The 25,492-nt window shown below is 45.0% G+C and overlaps 3 protein-coding genes across 5 annotated transcripts; 2 read left to right on the forward strand and 1 right to left on the reverse strand.

Annotated features, from left to right (window-relative positions):
- The first annotated feature begins 1,618 nt into the window (after positions 1-1,618).
- On the forward strand, positions 1,619-9,076 carry tmem184ba (transmembrane protein 184ba). 2 transcript variants are annotated; one of them, XM_036132032.1, is made up of 8 exons: positions 1,619-1,783; positions 2,690-2,855; positions 4,739-4,829; positions 4,903-5,070; positions 5,159-5,328; positions 6,584-6,778; positions 6,946-6,972; positions 8,439-9,076. In XM_036132032.1, exons 1-8 carry the CDS (start codon positions 1,661-1,663, stop codon positions 8,660-8,662), a joined length of 1,164 nt encoding a protein of 387 aa, XP_035987925.1. In that variant the 5' UTR covers positions 1,619-1,660; the 3' UTR covers positions 8,663-9,076. The 2 variants fall into 2 exon arrangements, with proteins under 2 accessions (XP_035987925.1, XP_035987926.1); XM_036132033.1 differs by lacking the exon at positions 6,946-6,972.
- Positions 9,077-11,210: 2,134 nt separating this feature from the next.
- Positions 11,211-18,737, reverse strand: maff (v-maf avian musculoaponeurotic fibrosarcoma oncogene homolog F). Of its 2 annotated transcripts, none has more exons than XM_012866608.3 (3): positions 18,534-18,737; positions 13,387-13,464; positions 11,211-13,301 (listed from the first exon to the last, which is right to left on the reverse strand). In XM_012866608.3, exons 2-3 carry the CDS (start codon positions 13,417-13,419, stop codon positions 12,858-12,860), a joined length of 477 nt encoding a protein of 158 aa, XP_012722062.1. In that variant the 5' UTR covers positions 13,420-13,464; positions 18,534-18,737; the 3' UTR covers positions 11,211-12,857. The 2 variants fall into 2 exon arrangements, with proteins under 2 accessions (XP_012722062.1, XP_021174331.1); XM_021318656.2 differs by lacking the exon at positions 18,534-18,737 and adding an exon at positions 18,063-18,387.
- Positions 18,738-19,453: 716 nt separating this feature from the next.
- Positions 19,454-23,987, forward strand: tomm22 (translocase of outer mitochondrial membrane 22 homolog (yeast)). The gene is made up of 4 exons (XM_012866620.3): positions 19,454-19,774; positions 20,042-20,160; positions 22,413-22,530; positions 22,669-23,987. The coding sequence occupies exons 1-4, from the start codon at positions 19,685-19,687 to the stop codon at positions 22,741-22,743; spliced, it is 402 nt and encodes a 133-aa protein (XP_012722074.1). The 5' UTR covers positions 19,454-19,684; the 3' UTR covers positions 22,744-23,987.
- Positions 23,988-25,492: the final 1,505 nt, after the last annotated feature.

Genomic DNA, 25,492 nt, shown 5'->3' on the forward strand with positions numbered 1-25,492 from the left:
CATTTCCTGGGCAGCCCCATTGTGCTCCTGGTGCACCGATCAACCAGCCAGACGTCGGAATAGGCCGATCTTTCCCTCCGTCTGCTCAGATTGGTAATGTGTAGCAATCTCAATCTGGCCGTGTTTAATTAAGGAGGGACGTTCAGCACAACTCTCCGAGCTGATTGGATGGTTTTAGCCAATCACGGCATCACATGAAAACGTAAGCAGCCGGCGCCATGAGAAACCATAAGTGACGCTGGCCATTCTCGCTGTTTTTCTCTCTGACCAATCAGATGTGAGAGCGGCAGCTGCCATGTTTAGGTTGGTTCAGCTCTAAGTCCCGCCTTAAACCGTAATACTGCAACGTGATTGGCCCGAACCGTTTTTGGTTCGGTGCCGAACGGTGGAGGCGGGACAAGATAGATTCTGGTGTGTTTGTGGACACACAAATCCCGCGAGAATTCAGCCTGCAGGCAAGATTAGCAGATCGGTGAGCAACAGGTTAAAAGATTTGCATCATAACAGAGTTTGGTTCTCTAGATACTCCTAAAGTGAAGATTTTTAAACTGTATCTGTGGTTCTGAAGCCAAGTTGGTTGAAAAAAAGCAGAAAACTGGTTAATCTACTGTTATCCATCACGTTTTGTATGAAAAGGTTTTCTGAACTGGACAACTTGTCAGAACCGTGCTGATGGTTTCCAGCTGCTCTCCTCTGTTTGTTTCGGCTCTATAAAAGCGCTCCATGTTTTTCACTTCAACTCTTCCTGCTGTTTTTAATTCCGTATGAAAGGTGTGCGTTTCAGTGATTTCCATCCAAAGTGATGGCGAGGACATCGACCCACCAGACGGTGACCAGCCGGTGCATGGCTTATAATAATGTTGTTTTTTTTTTATAAAAAATAATCGTAACGTGAATTATTTTCTTTTTTTCGGCTAACCAATAAATTAGCCGTGCAATAATTAAATAAAAGAAATGCAAAAGAACTACTTATAGGACCAGGAAAGGGTCTTAGATGTTTGCATCAATAAAAGAAAACGTGTCCGGTTACTTATTGGGTCGAATGTTTTCTGCCATGTTGATCTAAAAAAGTTTTTTCTCTTTCTTCAAAGACCCTTTGGAGGGCGGAGCCTGTTTTTAATTTTAAAAAAGTGGCTGATTCTTTGTTTCATTCCTAGGATATTCAAATAAAAGTAATAAAAACTTTTTATCAAACCGTTTCTATTTAAGAAGATATGAACTAGTCTCCTCCTAAATGTCCATCAGCTGTTTTTGCTGAAGGGACGAATTTGTGCCATCCTTGAATTGTAATCTGGGCCTCACTGAATCATCCTACGGGCAGCGAACGGCCCGCGGGCCGCACCTTGAACACCGCTGCCATGAAATCGCTGCTCGTCTGCCATGTTTGGGCCGGTTGTGACCGTGGCGCCGTGGGAAAGTAAAACAAATCAATGTGTGATGCCAGCGAGGAGTCAGCAGCACACAGCGGCTCATTTCTCTGTGGAAGTGGACCCAGACCGGCTTTGTTTGATCTCTGCCTGTCCTGCTGTCTGTGGATGTGTCACAGCTTCTGTTTCCCCCACAGATGTTCAGGCTGTGGAGGCGAGACGTGCCCCACCCGGGGAGGCCCGATGGCGGGGATGGCGGCCCCCCAGCCACGGCGGTCCCAACGGGGCCCAACATGTCCTGGTTCCCCGACGCGCCGCTGCTGGGGACGGACCCCCCCACCTTCCTGATGTCCACAGCCGCCCAGGCCGTCTCTGGCTTCTTCGTCTGGACTGCGCTCCTCCTCACCTGCCACCAGGTAACGGCTTCTCACGCCTTTCCTGCCGGTTCTGGTTCTGTTCTTTATTCACCGAGAGGAAAACGTCCTGCTGGATGGTTGAGGTTTACCCCGTTTACTGATCCAGTTGTCCTTTTTATTACACGTTTCATCAGCTCTAAAGACGTACATTAAAGCTGTGGGTTGATGCGTTTATTAACTTTAAATTATTAAATAAATGGAAGTGTTAGATCTGCACGCTGTGAAGAAAAGAGGCGAGTTGCTGTAATATTGGTGAATAATAAAACAATGTTAGACTCCAGATGAAGAGCCTGTTCAGCTACTGGAGAATCAAATGAAACTTATTTCTGTCTCAAGAAGGTAAACTAAAAAAATGTTGCTTGTTTTTTAATGACTTCCATCGACGATCTACTCTCTAAATCTTTTCCCCAAAGTTTCCTCATCCAGGCACAGAGAGTCTGGATAAACGGGCCTTAATAATGTTTATTATTATTAACGTTTGTTTTTATTAACGCGTCACACGGTGCTGCCGTTGTGAAAAGACTTTTATTTTTGTCTAAAACAGAAAAGCGCCGCTGTTGTTCCTGGTGGTTAAATGAGTCGTTTGATGCGCAGGTGAAGTAATGGCTGCTGATGCAAACAACACCTGTGCTCGACAGGTAGGCAGGAGGTTGCTAAGCAGCAGCCAGCAGCAAGATGTTGTGCTGCAGAAAACGAGCTTAACGAGGCGGACGCGGTCATGTGACTTCAGAGCCGAAAACAAAGCGGATTTTGGGTTATGGGATGTCTGACAAAGACCCAAAGCAAATATGTTTAAATAAAAGTCTAAGCATTCTCTAAAGGATCTGTTGCTTTTAAGAGCTTTACTGATTTAATGAAGCGTGTCTGCTGTGTGAAGACTGAAAATGTGTCTGGTGTTTTCTCCAGATCTACATGCACCTCCGTTTCTACAGCTCACCCAGGGAGCAGCGCCACATCGTGCGCATCCTCTTCATCGTTCCCATCTACGCCTTTGATTCCTGGCTCAGCCTCCTCTTCTTCACCAACGACCAGTACTACGTCTACTTTGACACCATCAGGGACTGCTACGAAGGTGAGAACGTCCTGTGGCTCTGCAGAGAGGCTGAGCGGCCTGGATTCTGCCTCGGGACCCACGAAGGGGGGAATCCATCCATCCATCCATCCATCCATCCATCCATCCATCTATTCTTAGTTTATTTCTTCGTTGCTTCCCTCCTTCCTGCAGTCCCACATTATGTCCGTAATGCGTGATTAAATATTTGTATTCAGACGGAGAACTCTAGAAGGAAAACGTGATGAAACCTTTATTTCTTTTCTTTTTTTTGTGACGTAAACTCCATGAATGTCGTGTTTTGTGTCCTAGAACCTAAAATGTGTAACGTGGGTGAAAAGCAGCTGACGGAGGACAGAAATAGTCCTGATTCTCTGAGCTGACACATGGACGTGAATGTTCTGCGTCACGTTGTCGCCCTCCTTTCTCTTCCTCATCCTTTCATGGTCCATCCTTCCATCCTTCCTCCACTCGTCTGTCTCCCCACCTCTCCTCCTGCCGGGCCTGTTGCATGGCAGCCACGCTCCTCATCCACCGGTCTGCAGCATCAGATGTAGGCGCGCTGTGTCGCCTGGCAACCTGCAGTGGCGGCCGGCGTCCTGTGGGGGGCGACATGGCGCTGAGTGGCTGCTGTGAGGTTGTGTGCAGGAAGTACTTCTACCTGAGTTTTGTCTGGCAGGCAGCAGCAGACGGTGACGGCGTGCAGAAACCAAAGTCACTGACGCGTCACGCCACACGCCTACGACACGCCGGCTGCGTTTTCCTCCTCTTCCTCCTCTTCCTCCTCCTCCTCTTCCTCCTCCGCTCTGAGGCGGCATGCAGGCGCTCCTCAGAGGGCGGCAGGCTTAGCCGGGTCCAGCAGCGCTGAGAGATAATCCTCGGCTCACTGGAGACAGGAATGTTGTTCAGTCAGGGTTATTGTGGAGAAACACACCTGCCCTCGTTAGCTCATGGTACCTGAACAGGTGGAGACCCGAGTTCTGGTTCTGGTGTTTGTGGAGAAGATGCCTTCAGGGCTCTGTGTCCGTCTTCCTGAACCATCACAGAATCTGTTTAAACCCAATAATTGGTGCCGGTGTAGGTACCAGATCGACTCGGGTCCTGCGCCTTCTGATGATGTCACATTATGGCAACGCCACTCAAACAAAGTACATAGAGCCCGCGGTCTGCATTTGTAACGAATCAATGTTATTAACTTAATTTAGCGGGTTTTTTTCTCAAAAGCTTGAACAAATATTCAAGCCATTTTACAAAAAAAAAAAAAAATTGTAACAATTGGCTCAATGTTTGGAAGAATATTGTTAACAAGAAAATGGAAGGGCTAGCCAGACTAATTTATCCAGCATATATCTTAAATGTACCAAATACCACAATAAAAAAATAATCAAATTCATCACAATTTCATCTGGAATAATAAAAAAACGTGATCAGAAAGAACATCAGTACAAAAAGGAGGAATGAACGTTATTGATTTTAAAGTGATGAATGCCATGATAAAATTAAATTTGGCTGCTGACTTTTATTAAAAATGAAATGAGTTTATGGTTTAGTTTCCCTTCACAACTTAAAAAAAAAATTGGAGGAATTAAATTTCTGTAAGGTTGTAACTTTGATCCTGTAAAATTACAGATTAAATTGTCAGACTACCACACAAGTATTCCAAAATGATGTTAAAAGTTTTCATACCTCGACTAATTTACAGGAAAATAACCGTAAATTAACAAAATAAAATTGATTTGTAACAAATGGAGACCGCGGGCATAATGTAGTTTGTTTGAGTTGAGTTGCCATATGATGATGTCATCGGGTAGCACCCGAGTCAATCTGGTACCTACACCGGTTCTCCTGCCAAACACACAAATAATAATCGGCGCGTCTTTTCTTCTTCTGTTGTTTCTCTGCAGCGTTTGTAATTTACAGCTTCCTGAGTCTGTGCTACGAGTATCTGGGCGGAGAGAGCGCCATCATGGCGGAGATCCGTGGGAAGCCTATAGAGTGAGTAGCTCTGCTCCATGGCGGCTCAGGCGCTGCTTCCTCTGTGCTGAACCTCTTCCTCCGGCCCGTTCAGGTCCAGCTGCATGTACGGTACCTGCTGCCTCAGAGGAAGAACCTACTCCATCGGACTCCTGCGGTTCTGCAAGCAGGCCACGCTGCAGTTCTGCGTGGTCAAGCCTCTGATGGCCGTCATCACCGTGGTGCTGCAGGCCTACGGCAAATACAAGGACGGAGACTTCAAGTGAGCGCTCCAGCCGGGAGAACCGAGGCTTTAGTGTCAGAACCGGCGGGTCGGGCTAAAGGCGTTAACGCTCTGCTGTTCTCCTCAGCGCTGCCAGCGGTTACCTGTACGTCACCATCATCTACAACGTCTCAGTCAGCCTGGCTCTCTACGCCCTCTTCCTCTTCTACTTCTCCACCCGCGAGCTGCTCAGCCCCTACAGCCCCATGCTGAAGTTCTTCATGGTCAAGTCCGTCATCTTCCTCTCCTTCTGGCAGGGTAGGAGCGCGCCTCGCCATCGTTAAATCTGTTAACGCCTGCAGCCACTTAAACCTAAAGCATTCATCTTTTCACAAACTTTGCTGCGTCTCCTTGTGGTTTTCTGTGTTAAATCAGGATTAGTTTATCTGCAGCACATTCCTACGTTCTTAGTCTTAGTGGAAGGACTTCAGAACCGGGTCCATGTTCTCTATGATCAGTTCTACTAAAGATAAACATGGATTAGTTTCTCCAGATCCTGCTGAGACATCAATCCTTTAATCCTGGAAATGTTCTCCAGGTTCTAGAAGGTCCACTTTGTCTTCAGATGGAGGTTCAGGTGTGAGTCCATCACTACTCCCAGGTTTCAGGCCTGATCTCCAGGTTGTAGCTGTGAGAACTGAAGCCGACTCTAATTTGTTCCTCTTTAGGTCCAAAGATAATAACTTCAGTTTTGTTTCTGTTGAGCTGGAGAAAGTTTTGGCGCCTCCGTGCATTGATTTCTTCTAAGCATCCATTCAGGTCACGCATGGTTCAGAGTCACCTGGTGATGTAGAGCTGAGCATCATCTGCATAGTTATAGTTACTGTTTTCTTGTTATAACCTCAGCTAGAGGGAGAATGTAGATATTAAATAGAAAGGAACCCAGGATTAAACCTTGGGGAACCCCACATGTGACTTTTGTCCTCTCTGATGAGAAGTCTCTGTTCTTTAAGGAGAATTAGAACCAACTGAGTTCTGTACCAGAGTCCAACCCAGCTCTCCAGGTGCTTTAATAATATCATGGTTATCAGGGTGAAATGCTGCGCTCAGGTTCACCAACACAAAGTAATGGATTATTTCAGGTGGAAGGACGGTCCTGCATAGTTTCTACATGGATTTTATGAACAAAAGGCAAAGCCTGTGTTTAAATTTACCCTCCTACAGTTTGGTAGCAATGATTAAAATCCAGTGTAAACAGTTTTTTAAGTTTACGTGTCCCAGTGGGTGAAGGCGGTAGATGTAGAAGATCCACCGGTCAGATGAGGCCAAAATGAATCACATCGCCCAACATGAAAAAAAACGGGTAAACAAGGCGGTGGCAGCATCATGCTGTGGGAGGAGAACCAGCCAGAGATATTATGGGTTAGAATGGCCTAGTCAAAGTCCAGACCTGAATCCAACCAAACCCAGATATGGAGAAGTAACCAGACGGACTCAGATTTTCCTCTGGGGTCCAAACTGTGAATCTCTTTTCGTGTCTCAGAGCTTTCTTCTTCTTCTTCTTTGTTTTCAGGCATGCTGCTGGCCATCCTGGAGAAATGCGGGGCGATCCCTCAGATCAACTCGCCGGAGGTGTCGGTGGGCGAGGGCACGGTCGCCGCTGGCTACCAGAACTTCATCGTCTGCATCGAGATGTTCTTTGCAGCGCTGGCCCTGCGGCACGCCTTCACTTACAGAGTCTACATGGATAAGAGCCTCAGCTCTAGAGGTAAGAGAGCATCTGGGTGGTTCACTGCAAGCTTAGAGAACTGTTTCAGATATTCTCCTTTATTTCCCACCACACTTATCTCTGTTGTTAAATGAGCGTCACTCCTGGTTCAGCGTCATCTTTATCTGTCCTCACTTCTGTCTTTTCTGCTGCGCTGCACCCAAAAGGACTTCTTCCTACATACGGAGAGTTTGGTAGGTTTAAATCAGGAGAAGCTCCAGTCTCCTGGTTTCTGGGGAGGGGGTGGGTGCTTTGGTTCTGGGTTAGATCTTGGTTAATTTTTCCTACTTTTAAAGCAGGAGATCAGCGAGACAGACAGAAAGCTAAACCACCTTTGCTGGTAGCAGGATTTCTGCTGCTGGTGAAATACCTTCAACACGACAAACATTTCAGAAAGTGTGAGGGGAGCCGAGCGCTAAATGCTGAGCAAAGAAAATGTCTGCCGTCTCTTTGCTGTTTAAGATGTAACAGAAATCAACGTGGGCGCCTCAATTAATTTGGCTTCATAAATAATTTTACTCCCCAAAAGTAAAACTGCAAAACAACGACGCTTACTCACCTGGAGCGACGTGGTTCAAACCAGAGGGCCCCATGTGGGGCCCCATGAGCCTGTTCTAAAAACAGCACAACCCGCCATAGAGCTGCATCTGAAACCTTATTTCTGTTTATTCACACCTGCATTAATATAGATTTAAAGACGACAATATCTACAACAAAACATGAAAAATGTGTTTATTTCACATAAAGTTAAGGTGAACTCTGACTCTTCTAGCTCAAAGGTCCTTCGTAGGACACGACGCTAATGAAGTAACTCAGGGCTGGACGATAATTCAATAACAATATATAACGACTGATAGATGTATATCGATGATACAAAAAAAGGTCAATAAAAAGTTAAATAGAATAACAGTTTTCCTACCTTTTGCATTCTGGCCATGTAGGTTGATATTACATCATTACATCCTCCCAACCAATCACAACACAGACCCAGGAACCAAGCTCCACCCCCTTCAGAGAGTTCAGAGAACACTTGTTCCATTTTTATTTTTTAAAACTTGCAGTTTAGGTAAAAAGTTGGTTGAATAAAGGGTTGAGATTAAATTCAGTGTTTGTGTCTGTATATAAAAATAGGTTGCTAAGCAACAGCATAAAATGATCAGGGCTGCATTTACAATATGTTTCGAACTTGTTGATAATTATCAATCTCGATCAGTATGATTTCTATCATTTAAAAAAAAAAAAAAAAAAAAAAAAAATATATATATATATATATATATATTTATTTGAAACAGTATCTCTGTTTCAAAAAGGCTGGTGATCCCTGCTATAAACAGTAGGTGGCGCATTTTTAACAGGCGTCAGATTTTAGATTAAATAAATATATGGCTTGCCATATCCTAACATTAAGTTCTTGATTTTTGATAATAGTGCTTGCCGTATCTGTCTGCTCTCTAGTTTACATACACACCCCTGGTGGCCATTTTTATTCACATCAGTTGTAGTTTTAGTTTCTTCCTTGTTTTCTATTCCTGCCTTCTTTAGGTTTTTTTTTTTTATCTCTTTACATCATCCCCTAAATCCCCCCTCCCCCTCTAGTTTCAGCACCTTTCTGCTGTCCACCTGCTGCCACTGACTCCTCCGTCTCCTCCCTCCTCCACAGGCCGCTGCGCCCCGATGAAGAGCATCTCCAGCAGCCTGAAGGAGACGATGAACCCTGGAGACATGGTCCAGGACGCCATCCATAACTTCTCCCCGGCGTACCAGCAGTACACGCAGCAGTCCACCCTGGAGCGGGGGGCGCCGCCGCCCGCCCAGCGCGGCCCCCCCACCGCCCGCGGAGACACGGAGAAGACGCTCCTGCTCAGCTCAGACGATGAATTCTAGACGCCGTGTCGTCCCGCTGCTGAGGTGTGAGGGCCGGACCTTACGCCATCAGCCCGTAGAACCAGAACCAGAACCAGAGCTGGTTCTACACGGGACTGCAGAGAAAGCCTTCACAAACATTTCTTCCTCCACAAACCCAGATGTCTTATTTGGTGGGAACGCACAACGCTGATTTACTGCTTGTACAGTTTCACTTCGTCAATAGAAGCTTATTTTTATATTTTTGCTGATTTTACATTTATTTTTTAACTCAGTAAAAATCTATTCTTTAAAACAGACTTTTTAAAATTCTAATAGCAGTTATCCCGAGGGATGCACCGATATGTACATTTGGTCTGCATCACTTTTATTATTTAACATTATTTTAGACATGAACGCTGTAAAACTGCAACATTAAAACATTATAAATATTAATCTCTTAATTATTTTAACTATTAATCTGCAGCAGCAACAGTTGATGAGAGAAATGATTTGTTTGATCCTGACTTCTGCTGCTCAGAGATGTTTCCAGTGTTGTGGACTGGAAAGGGAACATCAGCTGGGAGCCAACAGAACTCGGTACCGGGCCGGGTCCAAATCACAACAGAACTCGGTACCGGGCCGGGTCCAAATCACAACAGAACTCGGTACCGGGCCGGGTCCAAATCACAACAGAACTCTGTACCGGGCCGGGTCCAAATCACAACAGAACTCTGTACCGGGCCGGGTCCAAATCACAACAGAACTCGGTACTGGGCCGGGTTCAACTCACCAGCACCGATCCGTGTGCTTACTGACATTAACGCTGAAGCTGGGAGCCGGGTGTTCTGTGATCGGCCGGGTCGGTACTGGAGAAGCCGGACCGGACCCGCTGACTGTTAACCCGGCGCTGAAACCATCCAGTCCAGAAAGAACCGTCAGGTTCTGGTTGGCCCAGATTAACACGCAGCAAACTGAACCCCCTGCTGGTCAGAGTTGCGCAATCTGTTGTTGTTTTTATAAGAAGCGATGGCCCTTTTTTTTTTTTTTTTTTTAAACAGAACCCGGTTCTGATCCAAACATCCTGGCTGACTAACAAAGCCCTGTAGCAGCAGAAATGTCCGCCTCCTTCAGACTCGGTTAAGAAGCGAATCTAAAGTGGACGTGTTGGTTTTGCTCCCATCGGGCGGCGCCGGGCTTCTCCCTCCGGGTCGTTTCATGTGGGTTCTGTTCTGATCCGGCACAAACGCAGCCGCTGCTGCTTTTTTTACTCATAATTGGACTTCTTGAGTCATCAGAATGAGTCACTCTGGAAATGCCAACTTGTTTACTTTCACTGCGGTGCTGTAGCTCGGCCTGACCACCAGAGGGCGCCTCACCTCTCCAGAACCAGCAGCAGAACCTGGTTGCTGGTCAGAGAGCAGATCCTGTTGCAGCGTTGCATATAAATAGGAAGGATTTTAATGCTGATTGCGGGATTCCTCCCCAGCTTGCAGGTTTAAAAATAAACTGCTGTGGTTCTCGCTGCTGTTTGAAGGCCGTGATTCACTCCTGAATGTTTCCCTTTGCTCGTTCTGCTGCTGCAGGCCTGTTTGGGTTCTGAAAGCTGGACTGCTTCTCTGTGAAAACCAGCATGTCGTTTTATTTTAACGCCGCTAACTTTGTACGAGCCGCTGTTGTGACGCTGAGGATGGAACAAATAAAAGCTTCTGTGTCGTAATCAGCTGCTGTCTGACCCGCATGTTGTTGGACCAGAGTGTCCCGGTGAGACCGGAGGGGGGGGGCGGGGCGTTTGGACCGCACCAGCCCGGGGGGCAGTTCAACCCACTGAGCTATATAATATACTGGAGTGCTGATTTTGCCGAAAAACTGAAGTCACTGGCCGCCATCTTGCTCCTCCCTACTCTCACAGAGTCCCACAGGATTTGGTTGCAACAACAAGCAGTTTTCTGGCTGAGTGAAAACGTTTCACAGGTAATTCTACAGTCAGTGGATGTACTAACACTATCAACTACTAGAAAATTAGGTGCTTAAATATTTGTGTATATATATATATATATATATATATATAATTATTTTTTTTTTAAATAAATGCAAAATATTTCAGCACATGATTTTTTCAGTACTTGATATTTTTAGAACATTACATAAAAGTATATGGCATATGACATTTAAAAGTTTTAAGCCCCCCCTGAACATGAGAAAATCCTCGTTATTCGATGCTGTAGCGCACATATTCCCTAGTTACTGGGGGGAAATAGGGAGTACCAATATGGCGGCTGGTGGCTTCACAGCAACTCGTTCTAACAGTGGCTATTAGCACTCCAGTGTATAATATAGCTCAGTGGTTCAAACCTTCCCGGTTAAAGGAGGAACAGGAACAAATGTGATTGGGTGAGTGTGGCCCCAGAGCGCTTTGATTGGCTGGGACTCCTTCCTGGTTTATTTATTTTAAAGCTTCCCTCTGTGGAGCGATCCGGACTAAATTCATCCTGGATTCCAGAATCACTGCTTGGACCAGAACCAGAACCTGGTCCTGGTCTGCAGCTGTTGGTGGTTTCCCTTCATCCTCACAAACAAGCCCACCGGAGCTGTTTTATGTACAATATGTACAACATTTATTATTATTAATATATAAAATAGACAATGTACTTAAATTTTCACAATAGAAAAAATACAGGTAATAAATACAAATACCATCTTGTTTCGCGGGGTATTACAAAACATCCAGCACGACCGGAAGAACGTTAAAATATGGGGAATAAATGCTCGGACACAACGGTTCTCGTGTTTTAGCTAAATATGCGCCTCGCGTCTCCAGGAGTCACTTTCATGGCCGCTGTCTGTTCATTCCTACTCACATCCGCTCTGCTCTGACTGACCGGGACCCAAACGTCCCTCCAGCTCTCCTCCTCCAGCCCGTCCACTTCCTGTCTCCATCGTCCTGGGGTCTCCTCGCCAACCTGCCTCTTCATCCCTCTGAGTCTTCCTCCGGCGCCCTTCCAGCTGCTAATTCTCTCTAATTAAACAACAGATCGTCGTAGAAAAATAAATGTCCCTCCCCTGTGTGTCTAGCGACAGGCCAGTAGAAATATACACAGACATAATCACACACCAATATGGCCGCTGGCGACGAGGATCTCTACGTGAACATTTTGTGATCTTTGTTTCCGCACAACACAGTAATAATTAGACGTGAGAATCTTCTCAGACTAGTCATAAGTACTTTTGAACACACGTAGAACATCACAGCACTCGTTAGCTTGTCTTCTCATAACATCTACCTTTAAATACAAATAAAATATAGAATATATATCTCTGAAAAAACGTCTCTCTCAACATTTTCTGTCTCTGCAGCACATACGGACGTTACAAATAACACAAAACTGGAATGTACTGAGGGGGTTTGCATCGGTTCATCTGGCGGAGTGAGCCACGTGTTTGATGGAAGCCTGCAGACATATAGACACATAGATCTACATCTATATATGTAGGATTAAAACAACCGAAGCTCCAGCAGACGTTAGCCAAGTCACTGTTTGTGAAATGAGCGATGTGGGGGTGGGGGGGGGGGGGTGTAGCCAAGAAAACCTAGAAAGTCCACAGCCCTCATAATGAAAGTGCTGCGGTTAAAAAACAGGAATGATGGAGCCATCGAGTTCTGCTTTTACTTCTTTCTGTTCAGGTTTGGATTCTTGTAGCTCCGACACGACCTGAAGGCACAGAGTTGATGTGATTAGTGAGACCGGGGGGGGGGGGGGCGTTCGCCTGGATCACAGCAGCAGGAGAGCCGGGGTTATTTAATAACATTAAAGTTGTTTCAACGCATCCATTGGCCTCGCTGTGGGCGAGGCGGCCGGAGGGTGGGAGCAGAACCTGCTGGAGGAGAAGCTTCACCCAGATGGAGGCTGAAGGCCTCGTTAGCCTCGTTAGCAGCTGCCCCGCTGCAGTAAAGACGTACGGTAACTGTGGGTCGGTCCGGTGGTGGTGGGGGGGGGGCTGACTGGGCTCTCCTCCTGCCGGTGCTGCGGGGGGGGGCCCGGCTCGGCGGGACACGCCTTGCTGCACTGAGGTAAATCACTTCTGCGGATCATAATGTGAAAAAGGTGCAGACAGCATGTTTAGTATTTTCCTACTGCTCTCCTGTCTGTGCAGACGTGAGTTTTCTGTTTGTTCTGAACATTCATGCACCCCCCCCCCTCCTCCCACCCCCCCGGTTCTGGTTCTGCGGGCTCCTCTAGGACGGATCCTGCTCTCTCTGTTGCTGAGGCTGCTGCGGACTCTTGACGATGGTGATGACGGAGGCGGTGTTGAGGCGCGGCGCCGTGGCCAGCAGGCTGCCCCCCCCGGCCTCCAGGCCCCGGGCGAACCTCTGCAGGGCGGCCAGCCGCGCCCCCAGCCCCTCCAGCTCCTTCCTCATGCCGGCGTTCTCGGCGCCCAGCCGCTCCACCTCCCTCTGCAGCTCCATCTTCTGCTGCTCCAGGGCCTCCCGCTGGGAGACGCGCTTGACGCGGCAGCTGGCCGCGTAGCCGCGGTTCTTCAGGGTCCGCCGGCGCTGCTTCAGTTTCTGGATCTCCTCGCGGGAGAGGCCCCGCAGGTGGAGGTTCAGCTCCCGCACCGACAGGGACATGAGCTCGCTGTCTGACAGGAAGGGAACGTTCTCACCGCACTCCTGCTTCACCTGAGGGGACGGCGGAACAAGAGCGAGAGCTTTAGCGTCTGGATTTATACAGCGGAGGATGTGTTAGCATGTGGTGGAGTCTTACCTTCAGGGCTTTGCTGTTCCTCTCTGTCGTCATGATCTAATTGTCCTCAGTTCTCCCCGGTTCAGACGAATACACACGCTGAGGGAGAATAAGGAAGTGAATTAAAGACATTGTGCTTTCCCATGTGATGCGGCTCATTGTGCCGCGTTCTGCCCCGGCGTTAGCATCCGCTCACAAGACAGTCGGTCACGCACACACGCTGCGAAGAAAAGGAGAACCCGCAGATCTGCCGCGCTTCTCCAAACGCGCTCTGTCATTAAAGCCTGCGGTTTGATACGGGGGGGGCGGTTCTGAAAACGTCCGGCTGTTTTCTGTTCGGTGGAACGGTGAGGGGGAAGTTAGACAGCGAGTCTGGCTGAGCGTTGCTCAATGCAGGTGTCCCAACCCGTTCGCTCGACACTTCCTCTTGTCAACATTAACGGTTCAAAGCTCTGACTGTGAGAGATAAAGACGTGGGGGGGGGGGGGTATCCTCACAGCTCTGTGTCGTTTGCTGCACAGATGAACCTTAGCGGCACAAACTGAGCCAAACACATCAGACTGAAGCTAAAGCTGCCGGACGTAGCGGCGGGTACAACCTGAGCTAACCGTGTAGCTCAGCGTTCGGCTCTTTCTCTCACTCAGCACTTCTCACAGATTGCATCAGGGCGGCCTCAGAGCCACTTGAGGTCAGCTCACAAATATCATGGCGTGGGATGAAAGTCTAACCTCTAAGTGGGCTAAGCCAAGCTGTTTTTCCCCTCGCTGTGTCTTTGTTGATTCAGTGGTTTGCCTCAGATCACTTTCGTATTGATGGAGCCTTCCAGCTGCCGCCGATGGTTCTGGTCCATCACTGAGCCGACCCGGGAGGGAAGGCCCGCGGGTGCAGAAAACAGAAAACATCCCAGAAAAAACAGCAGGAGATTAAAAGGCGCCGGCGCAGCGGTGCTACTTTCACACCTTGACACAAACCACAGGGGGTTTTCCTCTCTTGCTTTCGCTAAACCAGCGCCAGACTTCAGACTTCAGGGTTTAGAAAGTGAACGTCTCTTCTCCAGGCCACAACAGAAGCAGAGCGCTAACCGGGCCGAGCTAACCGTGCCGGGCTAACCGTGCCGGGCTAACCGGGCCGGGCTAACCGCGCCGGGCTAACAGGACCAGGCTGACATTGACTCCTGGGCTCATTTGTCCTGGTTGTGAAACGCGGCTCCAGGCCAGTCATGCTGAGCGCCGTAGAAACATCATCATGATGTTCTGCAACGTCTGAATCTTCTTCCTGTTTACTGATCCGTCAGCGTCACGACGGCCTGACTGAACCCAACAAAGTCTGCAGTTTAGCTGCTAAACAACAACATCTGATTATTTAAGACCAACACAGTCAGTATTTCTGAACTGAGCGTCATTTCTTTACATCTTAGTCATCGTGTTTCCTCTGGAGGCGTGGAGGGTCACAGTCCCATTGCCTGGTGGGCATGCTAACGCTAACGGCCGAGCTAACTGCTATTAGCCGCCAGGCTGTCGCTGACTGAGACGTTTTAGATCTGAGAGAAATCGTCTCATCAGAAGCAGGCGAAGCTTTATTCCTGCGGCCGTCACTAGATCCGTATGAACGGCGGCCATGTTGGATTTTCCACCCACAACTCCAAATCCAGGAAGTCTTTCCTTTAATTTATCTACCTCGAAGCTTGTGAAACTTAAAGAGTAAAAGGGAGATTCATAATTAAACTGCTTTCTTTCACCAACCACGCAGAACCAATGGACAAATTACATTTTTACCTTTTTTCTTAATCCAAGTCCTGCTGTGCTACCATTAGAATGTCTGAGTGTGGCGGCCATATTGGAATAATTACTGCGTTATAAGAGCCGCTGATATTAACCCGGCTCATCTCTACCAGACAGTTATTATAAAAACGCAACAGAAGTAACGGCCTTTGTGGTGCTCAAAATATGGATTTGTGTAAATAATTAGAGAGATAATTGACGATGTTGTAAAGCCGATAAGCCACGGCTAAAGAGGTGAGTTCTTCAAGCAAAATATGACTTTTCAAAAAAGGAAAATATTTCAAGAACTCGTAGTTTAGACTAAAGCTAGCGGCAGCAAACCATGAATAATCATTTCTGTACCTCTGAAGTCAGAACATTGACCTGGAAATATCCTCAAACCCAGATGAACCGAGCTGTGTGGTGATCAGCTGACTACTAGCAACATAAGCTAACAGCTAAAGCTAACAGCTAAAGCTAACAGCTAAAGCTAATAGCGGGTATTGTTTTTGTTTTTTTGCATTTAATGCATTGAAACTGAAGGAACATGTTTACCGTCAGATGTTGGACAGTTATTTGTGTGCATGTAACATTTAATGAGAAGCAAAGGAGGAAATTAACGGCTTATTCCTGCAATGACTCTTTTAAACACAGGGCAGCCATATTGGGCTTTTAGGTCGGGGTTGGTCAGAACTTTTCTACCTGCAAAAAATGACTTCCTGTTGAATTATTCAAGTAAAAGAGGAACTAAACAAGCACTCAGTCCCAGTGGATAAGAACATTTATGGTTGTCTCTACATGTCTGCCAGTGTGGAGACATTTCAGGTCCTCTGTGTCCGTTTCATGATTAATTCTCTCTGTATCTGCTGCATTTCTGCAGATTTTACGTCTCTCTTGATGAACTGTGTCATATTGTCACTTTTTGAAGCTGTGGTTCTTTTAATTTCTCCTTTTGTTACAACTAAAGTAATTCTGCTGTTATTTTTAGTCTTCTGGCTTTTCAGGTTATTTTTTGGCTGCTCTCTTCTATCTTCTCGGCGGTTTTAGGTTTCTCTGGTCCGGTTCTTCCTCACGTTGCATCTCTTCCAAAGCGCTCCCCGCGGTGTCCAGTTGTCTGCCCTGTTTCTGTCTCTTTGTCTTTATCGTGGCGGTATTGAGTTACGTGGGATGTTCACTTCACAGACACACGGAAGGCTGGGAAATCACACAATCCTCGAAAACCCCGATCCTGTGATTTCGGCTCGCTTTGACTCATCAGAACCCAAAAACTGGGTCAAAAAGATCAGAACCAGATAATTAAATCATGTGTGAGGTTTGAAGTCTTTCTCACAATTAATCAAAGTATGATGTTTGTCTTGTGGTAGCAGCGTGGGAAAACGTTATGGTTGGTCTGCAGTATGCAGAGAAATCTTCTCTCTAAACAAAGGAAAAGGATTTGTCCCATTATCTAATTGTCTTATTAACTAAAGAATAAGTTCAGGCGGGCCAAGTCAATGATAAAGAAACAAGATGATAGAGACGACTGAAGACTTTGGGACGAACAAATCTAAAGCAGTTTAGTCATTTTATTTTTATTTACCTGACTGGTTTGGATTTGAACTATTTGTTTATTATTAAAATATTTATTAAAGGTTTATTGTGTGAGTTTTTAAAAAGATTCCCTAGACATAAAAACAAATTAAATGACAAATTACAACAAATGTTGATTTTTTTATTTTTTTATTTTGTTATTAAAGTCTTTTTTTTTAAATGAAACAAATCTACAATACGATTGGTTGGATTAGTGGCTTTGGTCACAGACGGTTCCATTAGATAAGGTTTATTATTATAATTATTCACACTCGTAAAAGGATAGCTATTCTGCTGAATTGCTTAAATGTTTTTTTATTTTATAACTATTTCAAGTCTTACATCATACTTATCTAAACCACGTTTTGTATGAGAGAGGGTGAGAGGTCTGTTTCAGCATAACTGTGGCTGACTAACTCCTTTAACAATGTGGTCCAATTCTCTGACTTCAGCAGCTGGACCGCAGGAATACAATCATATATTAAGTTATTATTCTAAAATTTAAATGTTTTTTCTTAAACAAACATATATATATTAAGGTTTAGAATCAGGTTAAATCGTCGAGTTGCTTTATACACTCTGATTACACAGGTTTTAACTATGATACACATAAAAAAAGTAAATAGAAATATATTTCTTGTGAATTTGAATATATACAGTTTGACAAAAGAGGACTGGAATGGTTCACATAAGTATGGTAAAGACCTGGGTCCTACTTCATTTTATGTCTATTAAGTGTGATTGTTTTTTAAGCTGGTCCCAGTTAAACAAAGATCTCTGGTCCAGGTGTGGTTTACCTGGACCTGGTCCCCAGTAAAGCAGGTAGACTCACCTGCAGGCCCGGCCCGGCCGGAAGTCATGCCTACAACTCCCACCCTGCGGTCTGTGAACCAAAGCGCAACAAAGGCGTCTTTACACGGCCGAGTGGGCTCGCTAACAACAAGCCCCGTTTCCCGACATGCGTGGGAAGTCGGAGGTTTCAGCCAAACAAGGTGTTTGTCCAGGCAGCAGCAGCCGGCCGGCCCCGGCCAGCAGACCGAGCGCACCGCCGTTTCGCCAAGTCAGGGTGATTCAGCAATACGCCTCCTGCTGCCGCTCCGCCGAGCCTGTCAGCCAGCAGCAGCCCGGCAGCAGCCTCCACCATCAGCCGCACACCGCTCCAGACACCCCCCCTCTGCGTCCCGCCGGTCCCGCACCTCCACGCTGCTGCCCGGAACACGGTTCGGCTACGATTAGGGGAGCAACAAGTGAACGCAACACGGTCCAACACGAGTCCGGACCCGGATAATTAACTATCCTGCCCTCCGTTACTCCGCCATCCGCTCCGTTTGACACTAAACTCAGCTGCTACACATAAATAACACATACCACTGCTTATCGTGACGTTATGGGATGTTATGAGACGCGTAGAATCCACCCTGGAGAGGAGCCGTCCAGGCGGAGGGCGAAGGCACCACTGCCGTAGTAAACAGCCATCACGGCAGCCCCCGGGGGGCATTTAGGTCTAAATAACCCGTTTAGAGGCTGTTAACGCGGACAGAAACGGCAGATAAACACCAAACAGCTGCTTCTGCCGACTAACGCGCGAGCAGAGCCGCCAAGCAGGAAGCCAGGTCGAACTTATTGGCGTTTCTCCCGACATGCTAGTGGCGTTAACCGTTAGCAGCTAGCATGAGCGGCTGAAGCCGAGCGGAGCGCCCAGCAGCTGCCCGCTCACTTGTCCTTGGCTGGCGAGCCGCCCGGCGGACGGCATTCCGCCGATACTCGGTAATTACTACGGAGTTACAGCCTAATATCGCTTACTTCGCCTTCGCGGTTCACGTAAAGATGGTCGTTTACCTGCTCGATCGACGCGACCGTGGCGACAAAATGTCAGTCCGCCTTTTCCCGGAATTACTCTGCTGCGCTCTGAGGTTGGATTCTTTCATTCATAAAAAACACCGAGCGACAATGACGTCAGGCCCAAAGAATGGGGGCGGAGCTAACCGCCCACCGCGGCGTCCTCCAGGAGGATGTAAACAAGGAATCCCTGCAATCCTTGAACTTTTCCATGGCCGCCCCCCTTTTTATGTCCCCAGCAGCAGGAAAAACAGCCCAGGTAAAAAAAAAAAAAAAAACACCGTTTTCACGGCGAAGCGCTTATTTTTCTAGGAACTGGACTATAAGAACAAAAAAGGAAGAGAGTTTTGGCTTACCTTGGCAAGTACGACCAAACTTTACCAAGAAGAAAAAAATATATATAATCAAGATACATTCTGACTGGATTTAAATTCCAAAAAAATACATAGTTTGTAAATAAAAAGTTGAACTAAAAAGGTGTAATAATTCCACATAATTCTAAAAATGTACCTCAGAATTAAGCAATTGTGTTGTTTAACAGTCATAAGTGTACCACCTGTATTAATAAACAATGCAACTCTTGAAAACATGTCTTCTCATCTTTTTAATTATTCATAAAAAGCTAATTAATGGAGTGGGGCAAATGTTCCTAAGCTCACACAATCTTGCTTACACTGCCAAAAACAGCCTATAACATATAAAATCCCATAGCTATTATATGTATATATATATATATATATATATATATATATATATATATATATATATATATATATATATATATATACATGAAAAAAAATTCAACCAAAGAGTGATTATTATGCCACTTGTTTTGAATGTGGTTTTGTTTATAACTTCAACACCTGCTATTAGACCGTCTGCGCGACAGGGGGCACTGTTCGTTTTACGTCTTGTCCAGACTGACCCTCGCCCCTTCCACCGTCATGCTATCCTGTTGAGGCTCACGTTTTTTCCGCTGTGACCTCGGAGTGTCGGCGCCCAGACTCGGTTTCCTCTGAATGAAAACTGCTGGACAATAATTATAAAAACCTCTAAAACCGCAGCACGGCTCCACCGCGGCCTCCTGCGACTCGTTGGCCGCCACTCAGCTAAATTAGCCGGACTAGCACCAGGAGAGGTGAAGGGGAGACATGGCTGAAGTGGAAGAGTTGTCCCCGGCTTCAGGCCCGGTGGCTACCCGACCTCCAGAAGACGAGATAGACGACGATGAAGACGAAGATGTTAGCATGCATCCTTATTAGTTATTATAGCTGCCAGGCAGAGCTAGCAGGCTGCGGTAGTAGCATCGTTTCCTGTTAGCCTGGCTATGCCCATGCTAACCTGTAAGCTAACTGGGATGTCTGTTGCTAGTCTGGGCTCGGGTTCTAGAAAAATAGACCTTTAGCAGCTTATTTTGTCACAGACCAGCTTTCCCCCTCATAAGCTATGCTGTTACATGTTGTCTTTGCTGCAATAGCCACATTATTAGTTGTGTTTGTCTCCTTCAGCTGGATGAGACCCTGGTGGAGAGGTTGTGGGGTCTGACTGAGATGTTTCCCGACCCAGTGAGGACCGCTGCGGAGGTTTCTGTGCAAGGCTCGGTCTCCTTGTTCAAGAAGTTTTACAGGTGGGACATTCCTCGACATGTTTCACAGTATCACAAAAATCTAACAGTAAGCAGCCATGAGCAGAAATTTATTGAAAGTAGGAAGAAAAAAACCCTTCCAGAAAATTAATGTATTTACATGATTTTTTTTATAGGTATTCAGACAAGATTTGACATACCTGTACCTGTTTTAACTGATATTTATTGAGTTATAAGGGGAAGATTTAAAATGTTAATTTTCCAGCCTTCTCGCCATGAGCAGTTCTAAATTAATGTTATTGGGAGCTGACGCAACGTGACAGTGTGTGTTGGAGAACAGTCTGTGAAAAGTGGGTACAAAGTTATTCCATAATGGACATTGTAAGCTGTATTTAAGATGTTATGTCAGTGCTTTGCACCATCAGTGGCTATCACTTTTCTAAACGGCAATATCCATATGTATTCCCCAGGAATTTAGATTATTACCTTGACGTTTGATCTGTACTGGTGCTGCTCAATTTTAAGAAAACATTAATTTTCAATATCAAATATAGAAGTGATGATATTGATTGCAATTTCAACTTTACTTTCTGATAAGCTTTGCATCACAATCACCAAACTCGATCAGTTCTGGGTATGGAAACTGCTGAGAGCTTCTCAGCTGCTCAACATTAATCTTGTAATGGAGAATGTGAACAAACACCTTTTAAAATATCATGGTCTTCCAAATGTTGCTTCCAATAAGCGCTTCATAGCTGTGATGATTATTCCAACCCGTAAATTGTGCACCTTCTTTAGTCTTTACCTTTAAAACTGAGGTTTCCAAAAGCCTGACGATATTCAACGTGTTGGAGACAAACAGATGCTGAAAACTCAAAAGAATAAAACATGATTTTGTAGTAATGCGTCCAGCCTTCCTGTTATCTGTTAACATTCTGAATCTCCCACAGACATGCCCCAACATATAAAAAAAATAGTTTTCTTTTAAATAGCGCCTTTCAGCTTCCTCTTACTTAATTTTAATCAGATTCACTCGATGAATTTGAGTGTTTTCACTAAACAACATCTACCACACTAAAGACAGTTCTTACTCTACCCAGATAGCATCTATATGTGGTTATTTTTCACCGTGGAGCTGATATTTTAAAATCCTGCGATGCAACAGATCTGACTAATGTGAAAGGATGTGTACTAGAGCTGCAAAATATTTAATATGATATCCAGATATAATTGTTGATCATTGTGGTTAAGATATTAATTGAAATGATGCCCATAGCCGTCTTCCTGGGTTTTAGGATCTTGTTCATTAAGATCTGCATCGGGCTGGGTGTGAATTACAGTGACAATCCATCCAGGTAGCCAAATCTATATTAATGACAATTAGGGCTTAATGCATGGCACCTTAAATATTAGTCTCCTAAATATTGCATCTACGCAGTCATTTGTGATTTGGTTATCCCAAAATAAAAAAAATCTCTTCCCTGATGTTGGTTTTTCTAAAAGATGCTCTTTAAGAGTTCCCTTAATATTTTTCATTCACTCCTCAGTTGAGATAAAAAGAAAAGCTTCTTGTTTCAAGCAAACTTCCTTCAGCCAGTTTCCACTTTTGGCCTTGACTTGAATTTTTAACTTTAAATTGAAGCTGCACAGCAAAGTCCAAACCTAAATGTCAACTTAAAAGATAATTTAGGTCCTCGAAACGAAAATAAAAACAGAATTTAATTTCAAAACTTGACGCCTGTTATTTTCACAGCAGGGAGACCCCTCAGTTAACAGAACACATTGCAGGGCTTTAAGGAAGGAGGGGGGGGGGACATTCTGCAATGTGACATTTGTCATAATAAACTGGCAGCTCAGTTAGGCAGAACAATCTTAACAGTTAATTATTCAGTTCTTAGGAAAATAAGTAATCACAGATGGCTAGGAGCAGTTTGTCACGGTTACAGATAATAGATGCAAAAACAACATTCATAGTGAGTCTGTCTCTTGCACCAGGTCTTACTCTGTAACAGTAGAGAGACATCAGTCATCTGAAAGACACTTTAATATCTGAATAAACTCAAACCTTAAACCCTTTTTAATAGTAATGAGTAAATACGTGATAAATGCAAAGAACATAGTGAATAAAATAAAACGTATAGAGAATAGTACAAATAACTCTAACATTGACCAAGTATTATTGTGTCCTATTAGCATTGTGTGCAATGTGAGAAGTTTTATTTAAGCATACCAGGCTGAGAAGAGTTTAGCTGTTTTATAGCAGCGTTTAACCATCGTTCCTTACGTTGTTGCAGCTTTTCCCGTTCTGCGCTGTGGGTGGGCACCACCAGCTTCATGATCCTGGTGCTGCCCGTCGTCTTTGAGACGGAGAGACTTCAGCTGGAGCAGCAGCAGCTGCAGCAGCAGCGACAGGTGAGTCCATGAGCGTCTCTAATTCACCAGATCACTCCAACCCAACACAAAACAAGGGGAAACTGAAGCTGTCGCAACATTTTATATTTATTGTGGTTAAAAAAAAGAGGTTTTTGTTTTTTGTCATTTTATTTTCAGATTCTATTAGGGCCCAACACGGGGATGTCTGGTGGGATGCCTGGCATGATGCCTCCTGCGCCTGCCAAGATGTGAGGAAGCAGAGGAGCACTACATGGACCTGAGGTCTGCTGCCATCCACACAGCAGGGAGAGACAGGGAGAGCATGGGACACGGCCGGGCCTGCGTGTCTGCAGCACTGCTGGGACTCATGACGCCTTGATTTCACTGTCTCTCCTCCTCCTTCCCAATGTCACGCAGAGACTGATTTCCAGGAGCACGGTTTCTGTCGTCTAGTTTTTTTTTATTATTACGTACTTCTTTCAGCATAAATAATGTTTGTTGGGTGGGTAGCAGATGCAGGCGAGTATGTGGGAGTTAGAAGAGGTCTGAGCGTCGCCTGCAGTCTGATCCGTGTTTCTGTTTTTAGATCTTTGTGTGTGCTGGTTGCTCCTGTACGAGAAGAGTGATGGTAGTGATAAATGTCAGATGGGTTTAAAGAAATGTTAGCAGTGAAGACAGTGGTCGACAGTCTGGAAACCAAATGACGGCCTTCTCTGTTTCCTGTCACAGCATGTTGTCATGATGTAAAATGTGCATATTTCTCACTTTAAACCCGACAAGAGATTTATCTCCCCTGGTTAAACGATGGAATGAATAATGCTGTCAGGTTTTCTTTTTTTAATTGATGCCGTGTAAAATCCTCTAATCTTTTTATTGTTACCAGTTTATCATCATTTCAGGAGCACATTACAGTCTTATGCTTAAACGTGTCACTTCTTTTTGTCTAACTGGACTGCAAAAATTAAAACCCCAAATGAAAGGAGAACGTCTCGTTAACTGTCATATAGACACGTGGTCCGCAGCCTGTGGTCATGCATGACTGGATGCTTCCCTGCTGCCACAAACCCCACTTAAATGAGTTAACAGGTTTCTGTGGGTTGATGACATGCTGAATCAAACGTAGGAGAAAGAGATAGTCAGATTACTATTACTATATTATTAATATTACTGTTACTATTAGATTAGACCAGAACTGAACCACCTCTGAAACACGGTAGTGGCAGCATCATGGAGAATACAGGTCACTTTGTGAAACCATGAAATCTCCTATTAGGGACTTTAAATGCTTTACTATTCAACATCATTACATTCACACTTCATTGCAAAGCTTTACAGCAGGGGGTCACCAACATGGGGCCCCAGGGACCACGTGTGGGGCCCTCCAGCCTGAACTAAAACTAGCACAACCCTCCAGTGAGCTGCATCTAAAATGCTATTTAATCTGTTGCTTTACTTTTGTAATCACACTTGCATTTAAATAGATTTAAAAATGACAATTAAAAAAAAGAGCATTGCAATTAAGTTTAATGGTGAGCGCTGACTCTTCCAGTTCAAAGGTCAGTATTTGCAGCCCTTTGTATGACATGGTGCCGATGAATTAGCTCTCAGTTTCAAAAAGGTTGGTGATCCCTGCTTTACAGCTGATATACATAATTCTAGTTACAAAAAAGTTAAAGATTTGAGTGAAATAATCTTTATTCAAATATATAACTTGCCAACTACAATGGTTTTGTTCAGTTTGTCTGAAAGGACTACAGTGATAGTGATTAACCCCCAGACACAGTGCTGGTGGTGGGAGACAGAAGGACAATAACATCACCTCCATGCATGAAGTCGTTGAAGAGCTCCTCCAGTGACAGGCCGCTGCATCCTGTGTGCACTAAGCAGATTTATCACAGATCCTTCCTCCCAGCAGCTGTTTAACTTTAGGAACATCTGGAATGCTCCCTGGGCGCCGCACAGCAGCAGCCCACTGCTCCCTAAGGGATGGGTTAAATGCTGCAATGACAAAGATTATTATAATCACTGCTTACAATAAACTCAATAAGTGTTTACATCCCTGGTGTTTTTGCAGTTTTTCTATTTCTTGCAAAGAGTCTGTTTTTCTGTCTTTTTATGCAAATATACGTACATGCATGTACATGTCATCATACTGTTTTTACCAATTACACAGTATTTATTCCTTTCCTGAAATGTCTCCCATCTCATTTCCTGTTTTTAAATACGTGTGTGTAAACCTGCTGGATTTCACCAAGATGGTCCAAAAATGTTATTTCTATTATTTCTATTCTGTTAAACTAAGCCATAACCAGAATATTAAAAAAAGTCTTTCTCGTTGTGTGACAGTATAAAAAATAAATACAGTGGAGAAAATTATGAAGACACGCAAATCGAAGAGGAACAATTACTGGAGGCTATTTTTGTTTGAAGTTTGAACCCCAATTTAACAGCAAATGAAGTTTGAAAACCAGAGAGATTTTCTAACTGAAATTAATTATCTTAATTGTGTACTTTTGTTTTGAATTTGCAGGTTCATGCTAATGGTGGATGCTAAAGGAGGTTGTAGTAGTGTCCCTGCTATAGTTCATTTTATTTGTTTTTTCATTATCAAAAGTGCTACTAAACATTATTTTATTGCAGTTATCACCAATGTTTGTATCTAAGGGAGCCATTTAACTGGAGTTTCACCCTCATGGAGAAACAGCAGGCTCAGTTTGCAGCAGTGGCAGCTATATTGACACTTCCACTGCCACCTTCACTAGCATTTGTTATAGATGCCTGTTAGTCTGTAATGGCTTTCAAATAATCATGTTTTATTATTATTTCCAATGACAGCTTTGTTTACACCACAAGGTGTCACAAAGCCAGCAGCCCAGCTGCTGAAACTAGTAGTGGCAGGTGGAACCTTGTGGCTCCTGCAGTGCATACATACACACAGAAAATAAATATGAAATTAATAAATGGAAGTCTATGGCCACAAGGATGCCAGTCAGGCGGTGCC

This window comes from Fundulus heteroclitus, unplaced genomic scaffold, assembly GCF_011125445.2.
Source record: "Fundulus heteroclitus isolate FHET01 unplaced genomic scaffold, MU-UCD_Fhet_4.1 scaffold_47, whole genome shotgun sequence".
Taxonomy (NCBI): Eukaryota; Metazoa; Chordata; class Actinopteri; order Cyprinodontiformes; family Fundulidae; genus Fundulus; species Fundulus heteroclitus.

What these genes read in the sequence shown, in the direction of transcription:
- tmem184ba (XM_036132032.1), top strand. Translation starts at nt 1,661, where the DNA reads ATGTCCTGGTTCCCCGACGCGCCGCTGCTGGGGACGGACCCCCCCACC. An exon ending in ATCCGTGGGAAGCCTATAGA is followed by an intron (nt 4,830 to 4,902) that starts GTGAGTAGCTCT and finishes CGGCCCGTTCAG; the next exon opens with GTCCAGCTGCATGTACGGTA. An exon ending in TAAGAGCCTCAGCTCTAGAG is followed by an intron (nt 6,779 to 6,945) that starts GTAAGAGAGCAT and finishes TGCACCCAAAAG; the next exon opens with GACTTCTTCCTACATACGGA.
- maff (XM_012866608.3), bottom strand. Translation starts at nt 13,419, where the DNA reads ATGACGACAGAGAGGAACAGCAAAGCCCTGAAG. An exon ending in GGAACAGCAAAGCCCTGAAG is followed by an intron (nt 13,302 to 13,386) that starts GTAAGACTCCAC and finishes CCGTCCCCTCAG; the next exon opens with GTGAAGCAGGAGTGCGGTGA.
- tomm22 (XM_012866620.3), top strand. Translation starts at nt 19,685, where the DNA reads ATGGCTGAAGTGGAAGAGTTGTCCCCGGCTTCAGGCCCGGTGGCTACC. An exon ending in ACGACGATGAAGACGAAGAT is followed by an intron (nt 19,775 to 20,041) that starts GTTAGCATGCAT and finishes TGTCTCCTTCAG; the next exon opens with CTGGATGAGACCCTGGTGGA. An exon ending in AGCTGCAGCAGCAGCGACAG is followed by an intron (nt 22,531 to 22,668) that starts GTGAGTCCATGA and finishes TTTTATTTTCAG; the next exon opens with ATTCTATTAGGGCCCAACAC.